The sequence below is a fragment of the Xiphias gladius genome, chromosome 1 (genome assembly GCF_016859285.1).
Source record: "Xiphias gladius isolate SHS-SW01 ecotype Sanya breed wild chromosome 1, ASM1685928v1, whole genome shotgun sequence".
In the NCBI taxonomy this organism is placed as follows: Eukaryota; Metazoa; Chordata; class Actinopteri; order Istiophoriformes; family Xiphiidae; genus Xiphias; species Xiphias gladius.
The window spans coordinates 21,665,265-21,689,689 of record NC_053400.1 but is presented as its reverse complement, the minus strand read 5'-3'; the positions used below and the strand labels follow the sequence as shown (position 1 = coordinate 21,689,689).

General features: G+C 39.6%; 1 protein-coding gene across 2 annotated transcripts; it reads left to right on the top strand.

Annotated features, from left to right (window-relative positions):
* Nucleotides 1-9,673: 9,673 nt before the first annotated feature.
* On the top strand, nucleotides 9,674-24,215 carry LOC120797886 (cartilage intermediate layer protein, nucleotide pyrophosphohydrolase). 2 transcript variants are annotated; one of them, XM_040141779.1, is made up of 10 exons: nucleotides 9,674-9,723; nucleotides 10,020-10,103; nucleotides 18,517-18,620; nucleotides 19,532-19,585; nucleotides 19,726-19,995; nucleotides 20,210-20,389; nucleotides 20,545-20,850; nucleotides 21,036-21,144; nucleotides 21,307-21,455; nucleotides 21,614-24,215. In XM_040141779.1, the coding sequence occupies exons 3-10, from the start codon at nucleotides 18,557-18,559 to the stop codon at nucleotides 23,971-23,973; spliced, it is 3,492 nt and encodes a 1,163-aa protein (XP_039997713.1). In that variant the 5' UTR covers nucleotides 9,674-9,723; nucleotides 10,020-10,103; nucleotides 18,517-18,556; the 3' UTR covers nucleotides 23,974-24,215. The 2 variants fall into 2 exon arrangements, with proteins under 2 accessions (XP_039997713.1, XP_039997623.1); XM_040141689.1 differs by lacking the exons at nucleotides 9,674-9,723; nucleotides 10,020-10,103 and adding an exon at nucleotides 17,606-17,686.
* The last annotated feature ends 210 nt before the right edge of the window (nucleotides 24,216-24,425 follow it).

Sequence of the window (24,425 nt, the reverse complement as noted above, 5' to 3'; positions counted from 1 at the left end):
ACTCTCTGCAGATACACTGCTTTCCTCTTGAATGAAGCAAAGCTAGTAGTGCAAAGACTAAAATGTGAATAAATGAGGGAACACAAAAAAAGGATTTATCAACTCGTGTAAGCAGAACTATTTGAAGAGGTGTGAAGAGAGAGAGAGATCCAGAGAAAGAGGTGTGTGTGTGTGTGTGTGTGTGTGTGTGTGTGTGTGTGTGTGTGTGTGTGTGTGTGTGTGTGTGTGTGTGTGGGGGGGTATTTTCCCACAGCCACTGCCGTTATTTCTTCCCACCTGGACGGTTATTATGGTTTGGAGAGGAGTTCTGGCTGCGTCCCGTGTGGTCGCTGCTACAGTGTGACCCAGTCCAGATGGCCTCTTCTTTCTCCTCTGTGTGTGCTGCACACTGCTGGGACTGTGACAGACGCCCAGCATAGCATAACGGCCCACAGGGAGGACAGACAGACAGACAGACAGACAAGAAGTGCTTCAAACCAGCAAGTAGCAGAACGGACACATTTACAGGCAGATTAGTGGAAAAACCTTAGCAAATGAGAGGGGAAGCAAAACAAATGCTGATATTTTCATACAGTGCACGAGTGAAAGGTCAGTGCAATTATGTGAATCATATGTGATGGCTCTCAAAGTCAACAAAAACTCAACCCAGTCGAAAACCTATGTTTGTACCAAAATGTTAAACAGCGCTCTCCACCACCATTATAATCATCAAAACATCAAATGCAGGAATATCTTTTGGGAAAAGGATGTTCATCCCTTCAGCAGAGTTCCAGGGACCTGTAGGATCCATACCAACGATCACCAACTGTCCTGTTTTCTTTTGCTAAGAAATATCGCTAAAATTAGATGTGTCTTGTCTTCTGCGGATCTTGAACTATTAATTCACACTTTCATTTTCTCCCGTCTTGACTATTGTGATTCCCTACACGTGCCTCACTAATGCTGCTCTAAATCATTTACAGTTGGTTCAAAATGCAGCTGCCAGGCTATTTACTAGGACTAACCGTTGGTCCCACATTACTGCTGTTCTTGCATCCCTCCAATGGCTTCCTGTAAAATTTATAATACACTACATGACCCTGTTGATTACATATAAGGCACTGCATGACCTTGTCCCCAGTTACACTTCTAATTTCCTTCCTTATTCCACTTGTCGACCATCCCGATCCTCAAATCTTTTTATCCATCCCTTTTATTTTGCCTTTGCTGTTTTAGGCCCAACCCTCTGGAATAATCCAATTTAGTTTGGAGTAAGTTCCTCAGAAAGCCTTTGATTGACATGTGCCTACACATTTGAATTTACGTGCTTAGTCTTTTTTCTTTTCTTTTTTGGTTTAAGATCTTCCACACCAATAATAAAACCGCAGTATTTATCTTTTATTGTCGTTGTCACATTTCACTGACAATTACTTTGTCAACTATACTTAGTATAATGCTATTTCTTTCCCCCAGCATGGTTGATTTTGTGCCTCAAGAGGTACTGCCAATTTAAACATGTTTTTTTTAGCTGTAAGCTAAATGATGACTGTACTGTGATGAAACACATCAATGCTGGTGTTTAATATCAGCATTTCTTACTGTATTTATAAAAAAATTGCATTTTATGGGTTGAAAATGGCTCAACATCATGTACTGTTTTAAGTAATCCTGAACCTTGCAAGGCCAATATTGACATAAGCCAATTTTACACAGCCTGTTCAAGGCAGGAATGCTGTGCCTTTATTCCGCCGTGGAAGTTACAAACATGGAAGGGGGGGTACGTTGTTGTTCCGACATATAAGCCGGCAGCGGAGGTAGTCAGAGAGTCGGATCTGTTGTCTGTGTAAAAGGGAGAGCCGGCATGGTGGGACAGATGTCGACACTGTTTTCTTACATGTCACGCCTCTGATTTGTTTGGTTCAGTGTAGACGAGCAGAGCTGGCAAAATGTGGGGTCTTCTTAATGGCAATATAGCGGGATCTCTGTCTAAAAGGGGCAATTGAGTCAACCATTTGGGACTTATTTACGTCATGATATTTTAATTTAAAAAATTGTGTCAATGCCCTTTAATCAGAGGTGGGCTGCATTCTTTCCCTTCAGACCCTCATATGCCTCGGGAGTGGTTGTAAATGGCTGGACGGTCCCTCCAAAGCAACAACACTCTAGAAATGTGGGAAAATCAATTGTAGTTTTTGACCTAAAAAAAAATCATCTTTAAAACACTAAAAATGATAGTTCATATACAGATGGGTGACACAACCTGAATAACACGGTACCGAAACATGATAGACACACATGCTTTCATACAGGGCACAAGGCTTTGATGAATGAATGATTTCGCAGACTTGTCACTGTCTAACAGCAGCACTTTATGTTAGATCTTCCTCTAATTTCTTGCCCATCTTTATATACGGATTATCAAGCACAGCCCCTTCACCTAGTGTAGATCTGTCCCCACCGTTGTTTGAAAGAATGCCACCCACACCTTGTCAGGCCTGAAATGATCAAATTGACACAGAGAGCTTCATGATTACAGCCTCAGACCAACTGACCATGAACCGCTGTGTGCCAGCTGCTCCTCCCTTCACACTCCTACCAGCTCCACCAGTGCAACCGTCCAGTCTATCTAACCCCTAAACACCTCGGCCCTCTTGCGGACCCCTCTCCCCCCACTGCCCTGCAAGTCCCTGCTCATCTATTATCATTGTCAGACAGGTGCCACACTTCACTACACAGCCAATAACACGCTCCCAACAACATATGGGATCTCCTCAGTCCTTCAGACAACTCTGTGCACTGTTTTCAACTTTACCAGCCATGCCTCACCACAGATATACTTCCTTTTTCACCGAACAGATACATATTTTTTCCATTTACTTTCTCAGCCATGCTTCAGTGTTCACCTCTCTTTCAGAAGGGAATCTTTCACTTATCTCCAAGTGTCTATAGCTGAAATAACTCTAGGATATACTGAGGTTTCATACTTAAAACCTTGCAATTTAAACCTAATACTGTAATTTCTAATACTGTACAGTGTGTAATTATCTGTAATATTGCACAGTGTGTAATTAATGACACTGACAAATCATCTCTCTTGGAGTGGGGTTCCACAGGGTTTTTTTTAATATATTTACCTATATATATATGTATATATATATATATATATATATATATATATATATATATATATATATATATAGATGTATATAACTTACCACAATCATGTTGTGGTGAGAGTGTCTTCCCAAGAAGAAAAACAGCATCAAACATTTCAGCAAGTGCTGACTTTTGTTGACACGTCGTTCTAGCGGCTGTAGTAATGATGATGGGAGCAAAGGAGGAAGTCGGGTCCAAACAGGAACGAGGTTAGGGGTGGATGGATGGGTCAGCAAAATATCAAACAGTCAATGTTGTTTAACCTGAACTTTAACCATGTGTTTATATCTGTTCTTGTCAATACCGACATAGAAAAAGCTTCACTCTGCTTGTGCTGCTCCTTGTACCTGTTCTTGTTTTTGTTCTGTAAATATCACAGGTTATTACTAATGAAAGGACCTCATACCATCAAGCGAAAGCAGAAGACAATAAGGAAAAACAAATCTGCCACATAAGCTTTAATTGGGTAATTAGGAGAAGTGAGATGAAACAGTTAGTGTCCCTGCTGGGAGGTGAATTGCCCATTACCCGGTGATTTTCTCAGGCATGACTATTACTTATGGTATGTAAAGGCACTATGCTACAATGACCAGTTAATTACATCCATTACTCAGGACAGTGTGACAAGTTCACAACGGGAGAAACACACACACACACACACACACACACACACACACACACAGAAGAGCATACAATCAGGTTTGCTCTAACCTGAATGCAGTCTACACTTGCTTATACATGGAAGTGACTGATCCCAGTCGTTTCTTATTTCCAAGAGCTGCACAGACTGGTTATCAAAGCCATTTTAAAAAAGAGAGTTTGATTTGATAAGGTGAAAGAGTAAGGCCATTTTGTTGAATGTTTAAAGAAACAAGGACATTTCTTCATATGAAAAACATTTCTGCTCATAGGTTATGCCAGTTCTGACCTTTAAAGTCTTTGCTGACCTTTAGAAGCCATCATGGTTTAATGTGAATCTGGTCTCTTAACAGAACAGCTGGCTGGCTGAGTGCATTAACTCGCTGCAACCTTTTGTATTCACTAAAGCTCCATATTTGAGCTCTGCTGGGAGTGAAATGATTTTTTGCTTGACTGATGGATCTTGATATGAACTCTCATTAGTCATTTGGTAGGTGTTGGCGTAACGGTGTGAGTGGTGTCAGTGAAAATCCACTGCCAAATAGTGACACCTACTGGCAAAATGAAAGAGCTCGTCCTTCCCATTCTAAATGAGATGTTGTCTAATTTTACAAGAATTCGACAACATCTTGTGATCCACTTTCTACTTATATTGGGATCGGCTCCTTTGGTGCATTTCATACGGAATCGAAGTAAATCAATCTCACGGGTGTTACACCAAAATTAAATGTTCTGTTTAAATTAACTTGGTACATAAAAAGACGCCTGAGATTGAGCTTTTTGACATGCTGATAATGTGTATGTATCCAAAGAGCTTCCCTTTCTGTGTGACCTTTGAAAGATGTTTCTCTGTCCATTCACTTCAGCCACAAGCATGGAAGACAAGTAGCTGATAAGAAAATAATGTGGAATCACATTAGTTATTATTGTTTGACTAATCTGTGGTCAGTTTGGAAAATATCTTTTTTTCATGTGTGGAGATCAAAAGCAGAGCACCACTAGAGAGCGGCAGTGCCATTTGGGACCTCGAAGGGAACTGGAGTTTCAAATTTGACAAAACGTGGAATTATCTTATAGTTATATGCAAACAACCTGTAAATTCACTCACAGACCTTGCGCTGTAGATTACAACCTGTTGACAGAAAAAGTGAGAAATACACCAACAGAGAGAATTCAACAAAATGATTGTTGAATATGTGTGTGTTTGTTTGTGTGTGTGTGTGTGTGTGTGTGTGTGTGTGTGTGTGTGTGTGTGTGTGTGTGTGTGTGTGTGTGTGGGCTTGTTTTACTATTCGTGTGGTCTGAAAACTGGGAGCCCACTATACTTGTGGGGTCCGACAGCTTTGTTGGGACCAAAACGCTTTCAGACCCGTTTGTTTAAACTGCTGTTTGAAGGTTAAGACTTGGTTTTAGGGTCAGGGCTGGAATCGGGTTTAGGTTAGGGATAGGGCAAGGGTTAGGGTTAGGGTATTCAGTTGGGATGGTTAAGGTTGGGCTACGGGGCTAAGGAACGCATTATGTCAATGACAGGTCCACACGAATATAGTAAGACAAGGATGTGTGTGTGTGTGTGTGTGTGTGTGTGTGTGCGTGTTCGTTGGAGCATGCAGGATTGATGGCTTTACCAGGCTCAAGGTTTCCTGCTCGCAGAGTACAAATGTCTGCAAAGGAAAGTTTTTAGCATTTGGCTCTACATAGACAGATCAAGGACTTTTGAATAAATTATGGACTTTTCCAATTATGAGCAAAGAGACATAAATAAATTCATTTCTACTATAACTGCACATCAAACACAGTTCAACCCTCATTACACACAATTATCTAAACATTTGTTGAATACAGAATAAATTGGAAGAATTTCAAAATCTAAGTATTTAATTTTGGAATAAACATTATATTCCAACAGACTGAAACTGTAAGTTAATTTTCATTCTTTATGTGATGAATTAACTGATGTAAATTCTTATTCAGAAGATAATTAATGGCAAAGTAAATGAACATCTGAAAGAGCAAAATGACTAAAGAACGACTACATGTTTTTGGCACTGGGTTTTCTTGTGGCCCAGTGACTTATACTGTATACTGGGATAGTATTTAATGTTTGTCAAACACATGCAGACAACAGGGAAAATATACACTATCAAATTTCAATTTAAAGGTTTTGTATGCTTGAAGAAATTCCCAATAGATTGGCTTTTGTTTGAAATTTTTTTTGTCTGAATTTAAAAAAGCACTGTCTCCATCCAGCAGCCAAGACTGTTGCTCAGATGGCAAACAGATGTTGATCCAAAAAGGACATAACAACGACTTTATCTCTGCAGCCTGATGTTTTACATTGGAGATTAGCACTTTGTAATGCTATGTATGTAACACTTAGATAATCTTTCACGTCTGCTCACGTAGATCAGCATGCCAATATTATGGACTGCAGTTTTCCAAAAGACCCTAATTTCGGAGCAGGCTGTAAGCAGTAATTATAAGGAGAAAATTGCATGACATAACTGTTTAATCAGAGTAAAATATGTCCTGACTTCCACAGATGAAAGCCAAGCACCAGGTGTAACCATTACCAGGTCTAAAAGATCTCAAGCTACTTTTGGGAAATTCAAGCCCCCAAGATTGAGTTCTTGTTTGTGTTGTGAGAGTGAATAATAATGACTGTCCAACAGGGAATGTCAGTTTTCCACTGTGACTGTAGCTAGTTTGATATGTAGTGATTTTGATGAGGGAACTTAAGGAGCTCCTAGACAGTGAAGTCATGTGTTTCAGAAAAACATCGACCACAGCTGATTGCACAACCTTTTTTTTCCCCCACTAAGGTTATTGGGGGTTTTGTGTGGCACTTGTAACTTATTCTTCTGTATTTAACCAAAGAGGAATTTTATATTGTTGTATTATCATATCAAATGTCCATCTACTGAAGCCCTTTTTTGTAAGATCATTACTTTGAATTACATTTAGTTTCTGCATTTACATAAACTGAAGTTAGACATCTACTTCATTCACTGATGATGTTATTTTCATCATCATTTGTCTGATACAGCACTGAACTACTTCAGTTAAAGTACTAGTGCACCAGTGTAAAGAAAATACTCCATTACAGAAGTATTCTTATCAAAATGTACTATCAAAAGTAAAAGTACTCATTCTCCAAAAAAAAGGGGTCCATATCAGTGGTCTATGATCTTCTATGGCATATTAGGCTGTTAATACTTGTGTAAGTAGCATTCAACTGTTGTGGCTGCTCAAGGTGAAGCTAGTTTTAACTACTTTATATACAGTTAGGTAGTTTCCCAAGCGAGGGGTCGGGCTTCTCACAAGATAAATCTGAGAGATTGTGACTTGATGAGGGTTGGAAAGATGAAAAAGCAAAGTTCTGATACACAAAATAGAAATTTTTGCTCTCTTCTTTTGGGAAAATGTTTGATAATTTTACCAATTTGGGCCTTGAACGATCATTTAAATTAACCCATCTGAGAGATTTAAAGAGGAAATAACTCTTTTGTGAAACCGCTTACAACACATGGATACCTGGAGAGGTCACAAGACAAAATGGTTGGGAACCAATGGTTTAGTCTTCAACAATGTATTGTATTTAAGATTATTATATGTGAAGTCTTACTCTGAAAAGTAACTAGTGACTATGTCTGCCAGATAAATGTAGTGGAGTAAAAACTTCAAAATTTCCCTCTGAAATGTAACAGATTGATAAAATATAAATATTACAACATTGTTTGTTTTTTTATTAACTTCCAAACATGTCTGTAGTTTTAAACCAACAAGTAATCACCTTAAAAAGATGCTTAAACGTATGATTTGTGATCTGATTGCAGTTTAAAGAAATGATTGTGATGCATCGTGTGTTTTTTTGTGTTGTGTTGTTCCTTAAATCTTCCACCCAACACAAAATTCACCCTCACAGGACAATTCTGTAACTCCACTTCAGAGGGTACCTACACAGCTCTGGCTTCAGACTGGCTACGTCCTCTGTTGTTCTTGGCTGTAACCTGAACAAACTATATTTTCTGTGTTTTAAAGCCTGCGACTGTTTTCCTCATTATGCAACGTTGAAATCGTGTCCAGAATAATTATTGTTCTTTTATGCTGTGATGATGAGCTCTGTGACTCTTGACTCATTCTTCTTCTCTCGCTGACGTATCAAGGTGACAGGTAGCTGATATGTGTAGAACAGCTCCTGTTTGTCACCTAATGAGAGTTTTTCGAAACTAAATATCTGACAGCACCTTGGCTTTTATCTGTTTCAGGAGAATTTTGTCATCAAAACTGAAAGTGAATTTACACTAACTTCCCATTGCTGTGTGCTGGATGTTTCCCTTTTTTTTCACAATTTATGTATCAACAGTGTAATGCAGTATAATACCTTTACATTCAGTTTATCAAAAGAGAGATGTTAATGACAACAGGAAGTGGGTCAGACAAAGAGATTCCAGGAGGGACATACTGTAAAGCTGCGCAGGGTGTTCATGCACAGAGTTCTGTGAGTGAGGTTTTCTCTATTTTTCTTAAAGCTTTCACAGGGATCATTATCCTGTCTTTCTTGTCTGGATCTCAAAAGAACTATGGGCCTGTCTGTGAGTCATCTGAATGGGGAATAGCTCCTTGTGCAATACATCTTTCTCTTTGCTCCTGTTAAACTGCAGCTGAAAAAAGGCAGATTTTAAACAACTTGTAACCTCATGAAAACCCATGATCTTTTGCGTTTATTCCAGCTGTTGAGTTTCCTGTCTTTTACCCGTCTTGGGACTGAAAAGCATGAATACATGATTATCTTCTCATGATCTGAATCAAAGTCTGTAATTGTTCCTATTGTCATTCCACATAAATTTTACCCCATATAAGAAAATAAATCCAGTGTCCTTGGCTTACTAGAACAATCGTCTTCAGCTATGTCAATGATATTTCAAGAGGATCTTGCATTAAGCCTTACATGGTGGTATTCTATATTTCTAAACCAATCAATACTTTCCAACTTGCCCAGCCTGCCAGTGGCTCTCAGCCCTAAGCCAATTTGTTCCTACTGAGGACGTAAATCTCCTAAAAACAGATCAAAAATATGTAATCTTAATTAATTCTTTTAAATGGCACTGCAATTTTTAGAGAATTTTACTCAAACAGGAGTGAATAAATAGTGCATTTGTAGTGTATTTTTTTGGGGGCATTAGCAAGTATTAATGACAGCAAAAAACAAAAAAAACAAAAACAAAAAAATTTCATGGTGACAAATTCATCATAAAATCCCTGTATATTTCTGCCCAGTTTAAAACAGATTAGAGTACAACTTTACCGTCCACAAAGGTGTACAGTCGTCCTTGGCCCGTTCATCAGCTCATTAAAGTATCAAAATACACACACCACATAACATCCTCCCTGTTAGTAGGAATACTCCAAGTAGATAAATACAAGAGCCACAATTTAAGAGGAGGATTGACCGAGCCAATTGCCTGTGAGATAAATGACTTTTTAGAGTTCTTCGTAGCCAGAGGTATCCTGCAGCGCCTACCTGGGTTTAGCTTAATAACCCTCCTCTAGCTTTTTGTGCTGACCCTGTCATTCCCCGCCTGTCCAGAGGTAGTCCTGAGTCACCTGAGCCTCACCTGCCATGCATTCCTCATTAGCAGCCATTCGGTGTATACTATACCTAACCACCATCACTAGTTACCTGTCTATTGCGTCATCCTAGGGCTGCAGTTTTTTGTTCTTTCTTCCCTGCCTCCGAGCTCACTTCTTGGATTTGTTTGCCTCTGCTGCCTACTTGCCATGTGTGCTGACCACTGCCTTTAATCAAGTAAATCTCATTGCATTCCTACCTGCTCTGTTGCTGAGTCCTGCTATTGAGTTCAGACATCACCAAAACAAAACAAAAACAGACAAGAGGATGGAACAAGAAGCTGCAACATCAGAAGTATTTGTAGAGCGGTGGGTGAGAAGGTGGGGTTTGTGAAACCTGTTCAGTAGAACAGTTTTCACCTTAAACTTTTTAAAAAGGTACAAGTTGTGCCAAGATGAGCTGAGGTAACACTCAGACTCAAAACTCAAACTTTGTTTTTGTATTTAATGATTTCTTATATATATAAATATACATATATATATATAAAAAGAGTGCACCTGAGCAGAGTAAATTTAGGGTTACAATAATGTGAAGACAAAGGGTTTTGTTTTTTTTAGGTGAGAATTTTCCGTTTTTCCTCTCCAAGTCAAATACCCTCCTCCTCCGGACCTTTTAGGACGGGGGGTCTCCAGAGGTCTCCAAACCACGATCAAGAAGATAAATAGACAACCTTGTCGAGCACTTATCATCTGTCTTCCAGGTCAGTTGCACATGTTTCTAATCTAGCTTCTTAATTCTGCATGTCTTCATGCTTTACTGAGCTGGAGCCGGGGAAAGAAAACAAGAAGGAGGTGCCCTAACCTTTACATGTGCTCTCCATAATGCGTCAGCAGAAAAACACATGTCCTCTCCCTCTGCTTATATCCTGGTTAACGTATCTTTACAGGCGTGTAGGTGGAAATAAGTTTGCACTTTGGTCACGTGTGGTCATGATCACGGTTTGCATCGTGCAGATGTTCACTCTTTCCCATTTTTCTCTGTGACTGACAATCAGTGACTTTATCATCAGGGATATGTTTGATAAACAGGGTTGTTGAGATTTTCTGCACAAATGAAAAATTAGTTATGTGCAAGGTAAAGCTGTTTTCTCCAAGTGGGAACACTGCCATAAATTGGACATTAGTGGGATCGCCATAGTTAAAGAGAAGCATGAAACAGAGACTTCATAAACATCCACAGTATTTGCGTTTTCTAATCTTAGTACGTCAGGCCTCACTGAGTTTCCACAGAGGAATTATGACCAAATTTATTTATCTTGACCATTCTTTAAAATTACATTTATTTTTGTGGCGATTTACACACAGTTGCCGGTTAGGTATAGCTAAAATCAAGGCAGCCCAATACAACAGTCCTGGAATAAATCATCTGTCATGAAAGTTACAGTGTTGAGTTTGTGTTGAAACTGTTTCTTCATGGTCATTTTTGAGGTTTCAGTGTGGTGCTGTTGAATTTAATTGCTCATATACTGACAGATGTTCCTAGTATTTTGTCCTCTCCATTCATAATAATGAGGGGAGGTTAGATATCGGAAACACCTCTCTGTATGATGCAGTGTTATAACTGAACATTATAATCTTCATGAAGGTAGGACTTGACTAGGTGTACCTAATAAACTGGCAACTGAGTGTATTTTGTGGATTAACTTCCTTCACTGGACACAATTACACGGTTTATGATGTCCTTATTTTTGTGCCCAGATGCAAACTTAACAGTTAGCAGAGTAGCTGTGGCTGTTGGTAGATGCTAAGCGCTGCAGAAGGATATCTTCTAGGTGAGAGCAGAGTTAAGCGATTGTACTGTCTTAGGTCTGCTGTCAGAGTCCTGTCTCATTTATGTGACAGTCTTTAACATGAACTAAGTTGCCTAGAAGAAGTTGTCCCTGTGCTTTTACTTTTACCCAAGACCTGAAATCGGATGTAATGCGCACTCTAGTTAAACTTTACTAGTGCCAAGTGAAATATAGATGTCTATTTAATGTTTTAGTAGAAGGCTTAAATGGGTACCTCTGGTGACAAATTCAAATCCTTACGGTCTTCAGGTGAACGTGTTAAGCTACAACAGTTGTTCTCACTTACTTCAGTAACCTACAGTGCTCACCCTGAAATAATTAAATTGTCAGATGTTGAAGAACAGTCTGTCAACCTTCAGCGTGTCTGTGCTGCAGACTTCCTCTGCGGTTTATCTACTCATACCATATATTAATCTCCAATAACATTTCCTCCTCTGAGACACAGACACAACCAGTTTTATTTTCATTTTCATCATCATCATCATCATAATCATCATAAAATAATAAAGTAATGACAATATTAATAATAGAATAATAATAATATTATTATTATTATTATTGTTTGACTACAATAACAAGTTTGACTATGCTTAAAACAAGGGTTTTAAGAAACGCAAGATTACCTGTTGTAAAATATACTATTTCTATAAGTTAAAGGAAAGGCTAACATTTTTAGACCTGATTATTAGTCATTAAAAAGAAAATGAATAAGCAGCTACTTAATTGTTTCAGTTATACACCAAGCAAAAACACCGAACTTTCACTGGTTCCTGGATTTGCCGCTTGTGTCTTTTAATATCACTGTAAATGAAATATCTTTGGGTTTTGGACTTTTGGTTAGACAAAGCAATATATTTGGTGAGCTCTGGGAAATTATACTGGGCATTTTTCACTGTTTTCAGACATCTTATGTACAAAACAATTAGTCAGTTAATCAAGGAAAGTAACTGCCAGTTTAATTGATAATGAAAATATTAATTAGTTGCTGTCCTAGATTTTTTTCAATTCCATCTTGGTATAATACTCACATGCCTCCATGTACATTGAAAGAGTTATGGGTTTGACCAGTACTTGTGCAACCAGTATCACTTTTCGAAGTGCAAATGGGCACGTGAGTATTGTTATAAGATAGACTCGAAATTTGGTGACCCTATCGTTTAACTTGTAGAGCTGAGGAGCATACAGTACAGCGTTTTTGTGTTTCGGTGGCGGCTGGTTAAACAGAGAAGGCTCCTGTAGCCGGGACAGAGACTAACCTTCATGAAATGTTTCTCCAGAGCAGACCAGGACAGAGAGGAGGCAGAGGTTATGCCGAGAGCACTGGTGGTGGTGGTGGGGGTGGTGGTGTTGGTCCCTTTTTAATGACTCTACCAGTGAAAGTATGCAGAGCAACTTCTGCTACTGTCATTAGGGGCCCGGCATCACAGAGAGGGGGAGAACCCACTCTACTTCCTTTACGTCTGCTCTGGGGGAGAAAAAAAGTGTGATTCGGATTCAAAGAAACTGCCAAGACATTTAGAAGTCAACACATTTGGCTTTTAGGGAGGGACGTCATCTTTCAGTGTACAAGAATTACATTTCTGATGAAAACAGACAACTTCTATTACCAGGAGAGGGTTCCTCATTGAGGATGAAATTGGTTTGGACCACAGAGACCCTCATGAGAAAAATCTCAAGAGCTACACCCCAGCACTGGCAGATTGTTATTAAGATTAGACAGAGATAACTGAAATAGCTTCACTCATCAGGGACTGAATACAGCATGTTGACACCGACAGGTCTAAACCCGATAGCTCCAGTATTGTTGAGCATAAATACTGTTAATCTCGAGGTGAATGCAGCGGTGGAAGGAGTACTCAGATCTTTTACTTAAGTAAAAATAGCAGTAACACAGTTTAGAAATACTGCATTACAAGTAAAAGTCATGCATTCAAATTTATATAAGTAAAATTACAGAAGTATTGGTATCAAAATATACTTAAAAGTAAAACTACTCATTGTACAGAGTGACCCATTTCAGAGGAAATCATAATATATTATTGGATTATAACTATTGATGCATTAATGTGTTTAATGCAACTTTAATTTTGCAACTGGCAAGGCTGAGCTCATTTTAATCAGTTTGTGTAATTCTTGGTAGCTTGTGAAATTTGCCCCAAGGGATCAACAAGTCTTCTCTTAACCGATAATTATACATGATTTGTTTGTTGATGATATTTTGTATTATGACTCTGGATCTGTAAAGTAACTATAGTCATTAATATGATTAAATGTAGTGGAGTTTAAAAAAAAAAAGTACAATATTTGCCTTTGATTTGTTGTGGAGCAAAAGTATGAAGTAGAAGAAAATGGAAATATTCAAATTACAAGTATTTTGAAATTGTACTTAAATACAGTACTTGAGTAAATGTACTTAGTTACTTTCCACCACTATAGAATTACAGTAAGTTAGTCCGTTTTCAACCACTTTTACATCTTGAACAGTGTCTAATTATTGAGCTAAAAAAACGATGAGTTGTATCTGACATAAAACTACAACTTAGGTTGCTTCCATTATGCATTTAAATAATGAATAAAAAGACAGTTATGCAGGGTTGAAGAAATGACCTAAAACCCTGAAATTGTTGTACTTACCTTTTGTCATTAACTTGTCTTAACTGTGACCTATTCTGGGTTCTGGCTCCAGCCGACATGAGTAATCTAATCATATCTGGTGTTTGTAGTTCAGCATTGTTTGTTCTGATTCTGGCTTGTCATCCTCCGTCCTGGGACTGACTCCAGCTTGGCGCAGTAATTGATGGTGTGTTAAGTCAGGATGTTGATTTTATTTGTGTTCTGAGCTGCCAATAAGAACCTACATATTTACTAACATGAAAGAACGCAGCCCGCATCCCCTGTTAATGTGAGTGGCAGGTATCCTCCACATGTGATGATACATTCTGCTGCGTCAACCACAAACATTGCAGGAATTTGTGCTTTGTTAAAGGAATAATACTCAATTCACAGTGCTATGTTACAATACACTGTATTTGTTAAACATTGCAATACATCAACCTGTATACCAACTCCTGTCAATCACATACATATTGTATATTGGTGATCGTATTGTAAACAACTGAAGGAGACAAAGTGACAGTTTAAAGAAGGATTCACCTTCCTTAAGCAAAAGTAGTAATAATATATAAATATATACACACATGAGTATAAATATACAGTATAAGTACTACATTGTAGAATTTTAAATTTACTGAAAATATCAAACTTAGTCATGATGCAGCAGAATGTCCCTTGTCAGTGTATTTTATCCCTTTGGATTATTATTACTGATTTTTTTCTACATGTAAGCAACATTTTGGTGTTGTATATGGGTGGGGAGAGTTTAATTATAACAACTTATATCCTTCTGGGTAGTGTAATCTATTGCATCATATTTTATAAGATTGTTTGTTTTTTATATGTAAAATCTTAAAGTACAGTAACAGGTAACTACAGCTGTCAGATAAATATAGTGGTGAAAAAAGTACTCTGAAATGTAGTGGGATGGAAAGTAGGAAAAAATGGAAATACTTAAGTAATGTGCCTAAAAACTGCACTTACTGTAAATGCAGTGCTTGAAATGTACTTAGTTAGTTACTTTCCATCACTGAAAACCACTGCTGTAGCTGAGTGTCTGACGAAGACCTGAAATGAAACAAATGGTGAAACCAAACAGGGAAATAAAACAAAAAACAACAATCAAACAACTTTCTGTTTGTCACGTAAAATGTTCACTGTTAAGCAAAGTAAGTATTTACTGTTGATGACAAATTTTGCAAGAGGCTGAGTGAATACCAGCCTGATGACAGAAAACCTACACCTTTGGCCTGACATAGTGGACTTTGTTAAAATCATACCAAAATAAAAAAGGAAACTAGTAAAAATCATCACTTTCATAAAAAGTCCTTTTTGATGTAATGGCACAGACTTTGCCCAACATGATGTACCTGTCTGGAATCCAGTTACAGACTGTTGTTTGTCAGAAACATGGACTGTGTCTTCTTCTGTTGCCCAGAGACCAATTTGCGTATTTCTGTTTGTGTGTCCATTTATCGCTTCTCTCACATAAAGTCCTTTGAGGACCTAATAAGTGCTATAAAGTTGTCCTCACTAAACTGCTCGTAAATGTTAGAAAAACACGCCGCTACCAAAAAGCTTCTGTCTTTGAAAAGAACCTGACATCTGGAGTCCAGGCAATGTAGGCTACTGGATAAAGATTTTTTAATATTAGCAATATTGATGAAATTCACAAAGAATTCACTTGAAGTAGAATATAAGTCTGTTTTACTGATGAGGATGGTAAACACTGCTATTAGTTTTGTTTAAATTGAGATGTGTTTAATGAAAAAATCTGTACTTGCATGTCTTACAGAAAAACATGTAGTATGAACACAACAATACGCGTTGGTGTTTTGGTTTTGTTTTCTGTTTTTTTTCCACCAGTTCTTTTTTTACCGGAATGAATGTATTTTCACCAACAGTTATTTCCCTGGAGCAAATTTTTTTTTTTTTTTGGTCTTTTGTTAATTCGCCTCCTGATTTCCCGACACTGGCACACATTGACACTTACCATGTCCTCTGCTGAGAGAACACGATAATTGGTGGAAGGTAAACATGTTTGTCGAAACAGGACTGTTTTCTAGTCAGACCCTGTTTTGCTCAGGCTGGTTCCTCTTCATGCCCTTTCAAAAGTAGTGTCTACACATGGCAAGCACAATTTACTTTATGTATCCAGAGATTGACCCCAACCAGGCATTTGTCCCTTCACCTGGCCTGGGAACTTAAAGAAGCCTGGAAAGACTGAGGCGCAGCACCAAGTTTTTATACTTCCCCTCCTGGGTGTTCTTTGCCTTGTAATTGACACGATGAGGTCAGCTAACGAATATTGTGCGGAAAAACAACGGATACTGACAATTACAGGATGTCTAACAGGCATGACTGACACAAGTGTATTTTTAGAATCTGCTCCACATCATCCCTCTCTGTGTCTGAATCTGTCTCTCTTTTTTTTCTAGACTGGGATGATAAATGTATATGTGTAGTAGGAAAGGGGTCGAACACGGAGAATTAGCACCCTTTAGAGCGTCTTTCAGCTCGTTGTTTAGGTCTGCAGGCCTGCGACTTCACTGTTTTGGTTCACACTCACCGCTCTCATAGCGTTGTTTAAGGCCACATTAGCCAGTCATTTGCAGTGGAAAAGCTGTAAAAACCCTGTGCACTACCTGCTCAGTACCAAACAGCAGACAAAGCTATTGACTAGCTTGTGAACATAGTAGAGCGTTTAGCAGCTGAAGAGCCGGATATTTGCCTCAGGAGTTGGCAACCAAAACAACAGAGCCAAAAGAGAGTGGAGTTACATTCGCCAGACCAGAAACATAATTTTATATGGATTATAATGTTGCTCTGTATTTGCTGGATATATAAATTGTTTGCTGACCGACTTTATTCTCCCACTGAAACAAGGTTTTGCTCAATGTGCGCTGGTAAAATCTTTTTTTAAGATTTATTTATACTGACATGAGTTAAATGTTTGAAATAATACAATCTTCACTCAGCAATCTGTCTAAAATCGGTGTCAGATTTACACTGTGTGATTGCGGATAGGCTTGTAAAATAAATGGGCTCTAATCAAACTGCCAGATTTGAAACTGTGGCTGGTCTGTTAGCATTACATAACATGTAGATGCATAGCTGCAGGAGATGTAAAAACCAGGAGCAGAAGGTTATTTATGTAAAACTTACTTAAGAGAATATTTTCAAATGGTTTCTGCATTTTAATAAACCACTTTGTCAGATGGTCTTAACTAGAAGATACAATTTGATGCTACAAATGTTGAACAGAAATGAGAAATTCCAAAATATGTGACGTTTATCAGGAATTACTCTAAATGTACACTGACTCCTGTTTTTCAGCTCTAGTATGTGCTTTAAGGTATTTAAAACACATAAGAAAGCCAGTGTGCACTATCACGATCAAATAGTGGATCACCTCAGTCATCAGCATGTACTGTTCATTAATGCAGAGTCATGAAACAGAAACATGCAGGCTGAGAGCAGCGGAGAAACTGGGCAAATGCCCAGTTGACTCAGTCAGCATTAATCTTGAAATGGCATTTGTTACTCGGACCCCCTGACTGTCCCTCTTTCAGATGTAGCACTATTTAATAACCACTGCGTGTCAAGCCTGTACAATGAAGGTGATAAATTATAAGGATAATAGTGTAATCAAAAGACACTGTGGCACACTGCCAAGAGAGGAGGGAGGAGAGGCAGGGGTGTTGCAGGCAGAGGCAAAGAGGTATAAAAGGGAGAGTGAAGGAGGGTGTTGAACCAGAGTGAAGAACAGAGGTGGAGGAGAGAAATGTGAGACAGAAATATAAAGAAAGAAAAAGGAGGGAAAGAGTAAAGCGAGGCATTCCGTTACAAAAAAAAAACAGGGTTGTGCTCTCAACAAGAAGGTAAGGAAAAAACAGATTATCAAATATGTTCATGTGTCCGCATCGATCTGCTATGTACTTTAAATCAAATAGGCAGAGGAGGGAAAATCACACTCTAGAGGCAACTGGATGGTTATTGTATGCATGGTTTAAAAAACTACAAGATCAGCAAAATAGGCAAGTGTTTTAGTGGTTTAAGTTTAAACTATGCTGCAGAACTTGGACGGTTCATTCTAATTTCAGAGCCTGTAGTTTGAATAGTATTGTCATTTTTATTTGAATCATAATCTATTTTTACCTTAGTCTTTATTTCAGATTACTGTTGGTAACTTGCATATCTGCTAATGGCCTTTTTATAATGACTGCACTCAAATCTATTGCATGTGATTCCTTCTGTCCAAACTTAATTAATGTATTAATTATTGTATCATTATTCTTTCCGATCGTTCAGCGTGAAGGCAGATGTCTGTCGTGTACAATTTTGCTAGTGTACAAATTCAAACCTTGTGTGTCTGTCTGTGTGGGTGTGGGTGGATTTTGTTGCCAGTATTTCGTCAGTGGATGCAGAAATGTTTGTGTTCCCCTGATGAATGGTGATGGCTAACACAGATGTGTAATGTGATTTGGGGAGGGGGGGCTCTGTCCATCCATGTTTTTTTTTTCCCCTAAAACCTCAAAGACAAAAAGCATGGAACATAGCCATAGACAGATTTTTTTTTGTTCTTGATATATGCTATTTTATTTTAAATTCACCTTATTAAAGTTTAACACTAAAGTTCCATTGAAGTATCATTTTTTGCTGGACTCTTATCTTCTTTGGATTCCCTGGTGTGAAACGCACTTTACCATAGGTGAAAGTTCAAGGGCCAGACATAGTGACAAAGAGTGAAAATGTCACTGTGGCCTCTTCTCCTCATCCTGGGAATCACCTCAGCCACTGTTGTTACTGCTCAAGGTGGGTTCCTCATGAAGATGCTCAGACTCTTGTTTCTGGTGTTGTTAGTGCCACATCTGTACTGAATATACACACATTTAATTTTAAATAATAGTCAGATGGGGAGACTTGCAAATGTACGCTAATCATAAAAAAAGAGTCGTGCATTGCAATACAATAAGATTAGAAGCAGGCTGATAAAACAGTTTGAACTCTAGACTGAAATCTTGGCTTTAACACTGTAAAGTCAAAAGAAAATTGAATGTTAATGTATGATTTAGTTTTTTTTTTCTACAAGCATCGGTCTACAACTGATAGTATGTTCCTATTTGCAGATTTCTACTCAAACTAAACTAGGCTGACATGTTTTCTAAATCACTGTTACCCCCTGCTGTATTTTTCTGTGACCCTGACTAAGTTTTTCTCAATCAGTGTCAAGACTGGTCACCCTGTATGTTCGAAACTGACAGTCTGTGTTAGCCAGCAACAACTGAACTAGAGTTTGCAGATTTTACAGATACACACAACTGCACTCGTATGTAGTTACATTTTCAAAACACAACTCTTACATACATATTTACAGATATGTACAGTTAACTCAAGATTGACATTATCGTAGATTGAATTATTTCAGAAAACTTTTTTTTTTTCATCAAAAGGCAATGCATATTTATCTTTGACGTGTCTCACCCAGTGCACTAGTAGTATAGAGAGAGGAATCACTGCCCAGTCACTAATATTTGATTTCGTGTTTACATAAAATTCAATTCACAGACTCTAAATTATATTTTCAAGAAAGCAACATTTGGAGTAGTAGCGAAAGCACATTGCCAGACATAAATGTATACATATGCATGTATGAATGCATGGCACACAAATCATGTGAGACACAGTTAAGGCATTAATCAAACATTTCTATTTGTCTGTTGCAGGGTCATGGAGAAAGGACAACAAAGAGTTTAGTCCAGCTGTCTACCACTCTGATGGTAACTTTTCTTCTAAAATTCTAAACCAAATATGTATTCAGAAGTATACACGATCTTTTTATGGGTTTAGTCATATTCCTAACACAGTAAGTATAAGCTGCTATTCAGGCCACATTTGTTTCTGTACTCTCTGTGTCTAGAAAACTACGAGTGGACTACATGGTTCAATGTTGATCACCCCGGAGGTCGTGGAGACTATGAGCAGCTGGATGCAATTCGCTTCTATTACCGTGCCCGGGTTTGTGAGACTCCACGGGCAATCGAAGCCAGAACCACTGAATGGGTCCCAGCCCGCGAAACTGGCGAAAAGGTCCATGCAGACCCCACTGTGGGCTTCTGGTGCCTCAATGAGGAGCAAGCTCCCGAAAGCAACTGCTCAAACTACGCAGTCCGCTTCCTCTGTCCCAAAGGTTAGGTCTCGTAGCACCTTTGGATATTTATTTCATATATCAAAATATGGTCTCAGCGTAAAGGCAAGATACTGCACTCTTGAGTCCTGTACCTTTTTAAAAACTTGACTTTCCTCCTCCTTCCAGAAACTTTCTGGTAATACACATGCAAATTATAGTGTATTTCCTTTCAGGGTGTTGGTTTGAATATTACTAATGCTCTATTTTCCAACAGATAAAAGTGAGAACATTCAGAGTACCTGGGGAGCGTGGTCAGACTGGAGCCCATGCCCCGCCCTCTGTGGTCAAGTGGGGGTCCAACTTCGCTCCAGAAATTGCCAATCTCACTCTATGCCTTGTAGTGGCCCTAAAGTAGAAGGGAAAGCATGCAATGGACCTGAGTGCCCAAAGACAGGTGAGTTAGCCTCGGTTTAGTTGGACAGACTCTTCTGTAATTAAATTCAGTCAGGTCACGACTTAGCATAACCTCATCTGATATAGATTTTCACAAAAAGGAATAGCTAACCTGTGAACAACTAAACTTTGTATTCGTTTTTTTCTACTCTTAAGATTGCTCCCTGCAATGTGTGATGGGGAGGGTGAATGCTGAGTGTGACACATGCATGTGTGAAGAGCACATCCTATTGGGTTCTGTACGTGGTGCTGGAGGTCTCACTGCTGAAGGGGCTGTTATCCTTCGCTATGGCAAGCTTCTTACCCTTACTGACCACAACGGACATTTCCGCATCCCTGGTATCTGCCCTGATGGCAACACTTCGCTGACATTCAGCCTGCAGGGTCATGCCAACCTTAATGTTGTTGTGCCCACCAGTGCTGAACGCACCTCAGTCCTCAGTGTCCAGCTAAAAAGAACAGGTACAATAAATGTCTGTGGATTTATAGCAAAATATTTGATTACAGTTCACATTACCATTGTAGCTATAACAAATTAAGATATGAAAAAATTTTGAGCTGCATATTTACTGAAAAGGAAGTTTTTTTTTTAAGCATGTAAGGAAACTTAGGGATAATATATTTTAACTCCAATTGTCATTTTTCAGAGAAGCTTCAAGTGTTGAGCAACCCTGTGAGCAAGGCCAGGAGGCAGGGACAAACTGCTGCCTTCTGCTGCAAAGTGGCAGGAACGCCACAGCCGGACAAGTACCAATGGTAGGACTTGTTATATTGAAATTACAGTCCAGAGACCACACACACAACTCTAGCCTCCCATAGAGTCATTTAATGTTTGTTTGTCTTTTTTAATTTCAAAAACATAATATATTCCATGCCTTTGCATCTTCTGTCTGTCTTTCCTTCTGTGTGAACAAACAGGTTTCATAACAACAGTCTTCTGGAGAAGCAGTCTGAGAACACCTTGGTCTTAAAAGATCTGCATCCTGAACAGGCTGGGGAGTACTACTGCAGAGCAAGTGGTCCATCTGGGGCTATTAAGTCCAAACCAGCTACACTCAAAGTCTTAGGTATGTTCTTGCTAAATTGATAAAAGCATATTAAATACACAGGAACATATATATATAAGTGGAGTAATATCAATGGAGTACATACTGTATTTTACTTTAGAAAGATGACAGTATGATCAAACTAAATCAACATTTTGATTTCTGCATCTCAAACACAGGTAGAAATGAGCATTCGTGTAACCCCAAGCCTGATTCCCACCTCATCCGTCTTCCACATGACTGCTACCAAAACAGCACAGACTCGTTCTACTATGATGTGGGCAAGTGCCCCTCAAGTACATGTGCTGGACAGCTGGACAATGTCATCAGGTGCAAAGACAAAGTGGCTTACTGCTGTGGTGTGGAAAAGATGGAGGAGAGGCAGCTAACATGCCAGGGCTACCAACTCCCCACCATGGTGGTGACTGAGTGTGGCTGCCAAAAATGTGTGGATACCAAGGCTATTGTGCATGGTAGGGCCATTGCTGCAGATAATGGAGAGCCGATGAGGTTTGGGCATATCTTTATGAATGGAGTCAGAATCAGCCGCACAGGCTACAAAGGGGCCTTCTCCATCCAGGTCCCTCAAGACACAGAGAGGCTAGTCCTGACTTTTGTGGACAATATGCAGAAATTTGTCAACACCACAAAAGTACTTCCATTTAACAGCAAAGGAGGGGCTGTTTACCATGAGATCAAACTTCTGAGAAAGAAAGCTCCTGTCACCATCAGCCCCACAGAAACCAACACTCTGGAGCTTGGGGAGATGGAGGGCCAAGAGGCAATGGTTCAGATCCAGATTCCTCCCCATTCCTTCTATAAGGAGAATGGAGAAGTCTTCACGGGTAACGTCAATGCTAGTGTAACGTTTCTCGACCCAAGAGACATGTCCACAGCTGCTGCAGCTCAAAGTGATCTCAATTTTGTAGGAGATGAAGGAGATACCCTGCCACTGCGAACCTATGGTATGTTCTCAGTTGACTTCAGAAGTGAGGAAAACAATGAGCCCCTGAACGCAGGTGAAGTGAAGGTGTTCCTGGATTCTGCTCAGGTGAAGATGCCTGAGCACCTCAACACCATGAAGCTGTGGTCACTGAACCCTGATACTGGCTTGTGGGAGGAGGAGGGAAGTCTGCAAGTGGAGAAGAAAAGAAGAGGCAAAAGGGAGGAGAGAACCTTTCTGATTGGTAACATGGAGATCAGAGAGAGACGGCTGTTTAACCTGGACGTCCCAGAGAACCGCAGGTGTTATGTGAAAGTGAGGGCCTTCCGCAGTGAGCGCTTTATGCCCAGTGAGCAGGTGGAGGGTGTTGTGGTGAGTCTCATAAACATGGAACCCGCAGCTGGCTACTCCTCTAACCCACGTGCCTGGGGACGATTTGATAGTGTCATCACTGGTCCCAATGGTGCCTGTCTTCCTGCCTTCTGTGATGAACAAAAAGCTGATGCCTACTCTGCCTATGTCATGGCCAACCTTGGCGGGGAGGAACTGGAGGCTGTCCCTTCTGCTCCAAAACTAAATCCCAACCTCATTGGAGTGCCCCAGCCTTATCTGGGTAAACTGAACTACAGGCGGTCTGACCATGAAGACCCCAGGGTGAAGAAAACAGCATTCAGCATCAATGTGGCAAAACCAAGTGCCAACACAGCCGAGGAGGGCAATGGACCAGTGTATGCATTTGAGAAATTGAAAGAATGTGAGGAGGCCCCATTCAGTGCAGCACACTTCCGTTTCTCAAGAGTGGAAGGAGATCGCTATGATTACAACACAGTCCCGTTCAATGAAGATGACCCAATGAGCTGGACAGAGGACTACCTGAGCTGGTGGCCAAAGCCCATGGAATACCGGGCCTGCTACATTAAAGTCAAAATCAACAGCCCACATGAGATCAACGTGCGGTCCCACAACATGGGTGGCACCCATCCCAAGACAGTGGGCCAGCTTTATGGGCTCCGAGACACTCGCAGCATCCGTGACATGGACCAGGCAACTTTATCAGCTGTGTGCGTGGAGTTCAAATGCAGTGGGATGCTGTTTGATCAGGAACGTGTAGATCGTACCCTCGTGAAGGTGATTCCACAAGGAAGCTGTAAGAGAGACCATGTCAATGCAATTCTTCAGGATTATCTGGTCAACCACCTGCCCCTAGCTGTCAACAATGACACCAATGAGTTCACCATGCTAGCGCCTCTTGACCCTCTGGGCCATAACTATGGAATTTATACGGTGACAGACCAGGATCCACGCACAGCCAAAGAGATTGCACTTGGACGCTGCTTTGATGGCACATCCGATGGTACATCTCGTGTCATGAAGGGCAACGAGGGCGTAGCACTGACGTTCACCTGTGGAGATCGTGAGGTGAATCACCAGAGTGTCTTCCAGGCCCGGCAGAATTCTCCAGGTCAGACAATAACAAGTGTCGTGAGAGGAGAAGGAAGGCAGAACCGACGCCGACAGAGGGCCAATGCACCCCGCAGCAGTCGAAGACGTAGCACGAGAAATCCTACAGGAAGACGCACAAAAGCTACGAGCTAAATGACACTGGGCAATATAGAAACCAAATGAATACCTGCAATGGAAATGAGTGAATAGTGTTAACCTTATGTTTTGATACAAGCATTTTATATCGACTTTTTTTTTTTTCCAATTTAAGTGAATATGTAACTAAACAAAGCTAGGTCTATTTCCTGCAGCTTCTTTCCAAAGAACAGTTGCATTGTTTTTGTCTTACTTTACATTTTCACCTGTACTGTGGTAATTATTTACTTGAAATTGTAAATAGAGTATTTATTAAATGTGCCTTAAAAATCAGTAATCAGTGAGCCGTCTGCTTATTACATTTAAGATTTTCGTTGATGTTGTAAACAAAGACAAACACAAATTATCCTTTCGACCAGTGATTTATTAAATTAGATGCTTATAAAACACCGCAGATGCTGTATCTTCCACATTATAATGTATCCAATTGTCCATGTAACATTGAAACT

Bases quoted from the DNA above. Each gene is read 5' to 3' on its own strand.
- LOC120797886 (XM_040141779.1), top strand. From the start codon at position 18,557: ATGTCACTGTGGCCTCTTCTCCTCATCCTGGGAATCACCTCAGCCACT. The intron at 19,586-19,725 runs GTAACTTTTCTT...CTCTGTGTCTAG, and splicing joins AGCTGTCTACCACTCTGATG to AAAACTACGAGTGGACTACA. The intron at 21,145-21,306 runs GTAGGACTTGTT...GTGAACAAACAG, and splicing joins CAGCCGGACAAGTACCAATG to GTTTCATAACAACAGTCTTC.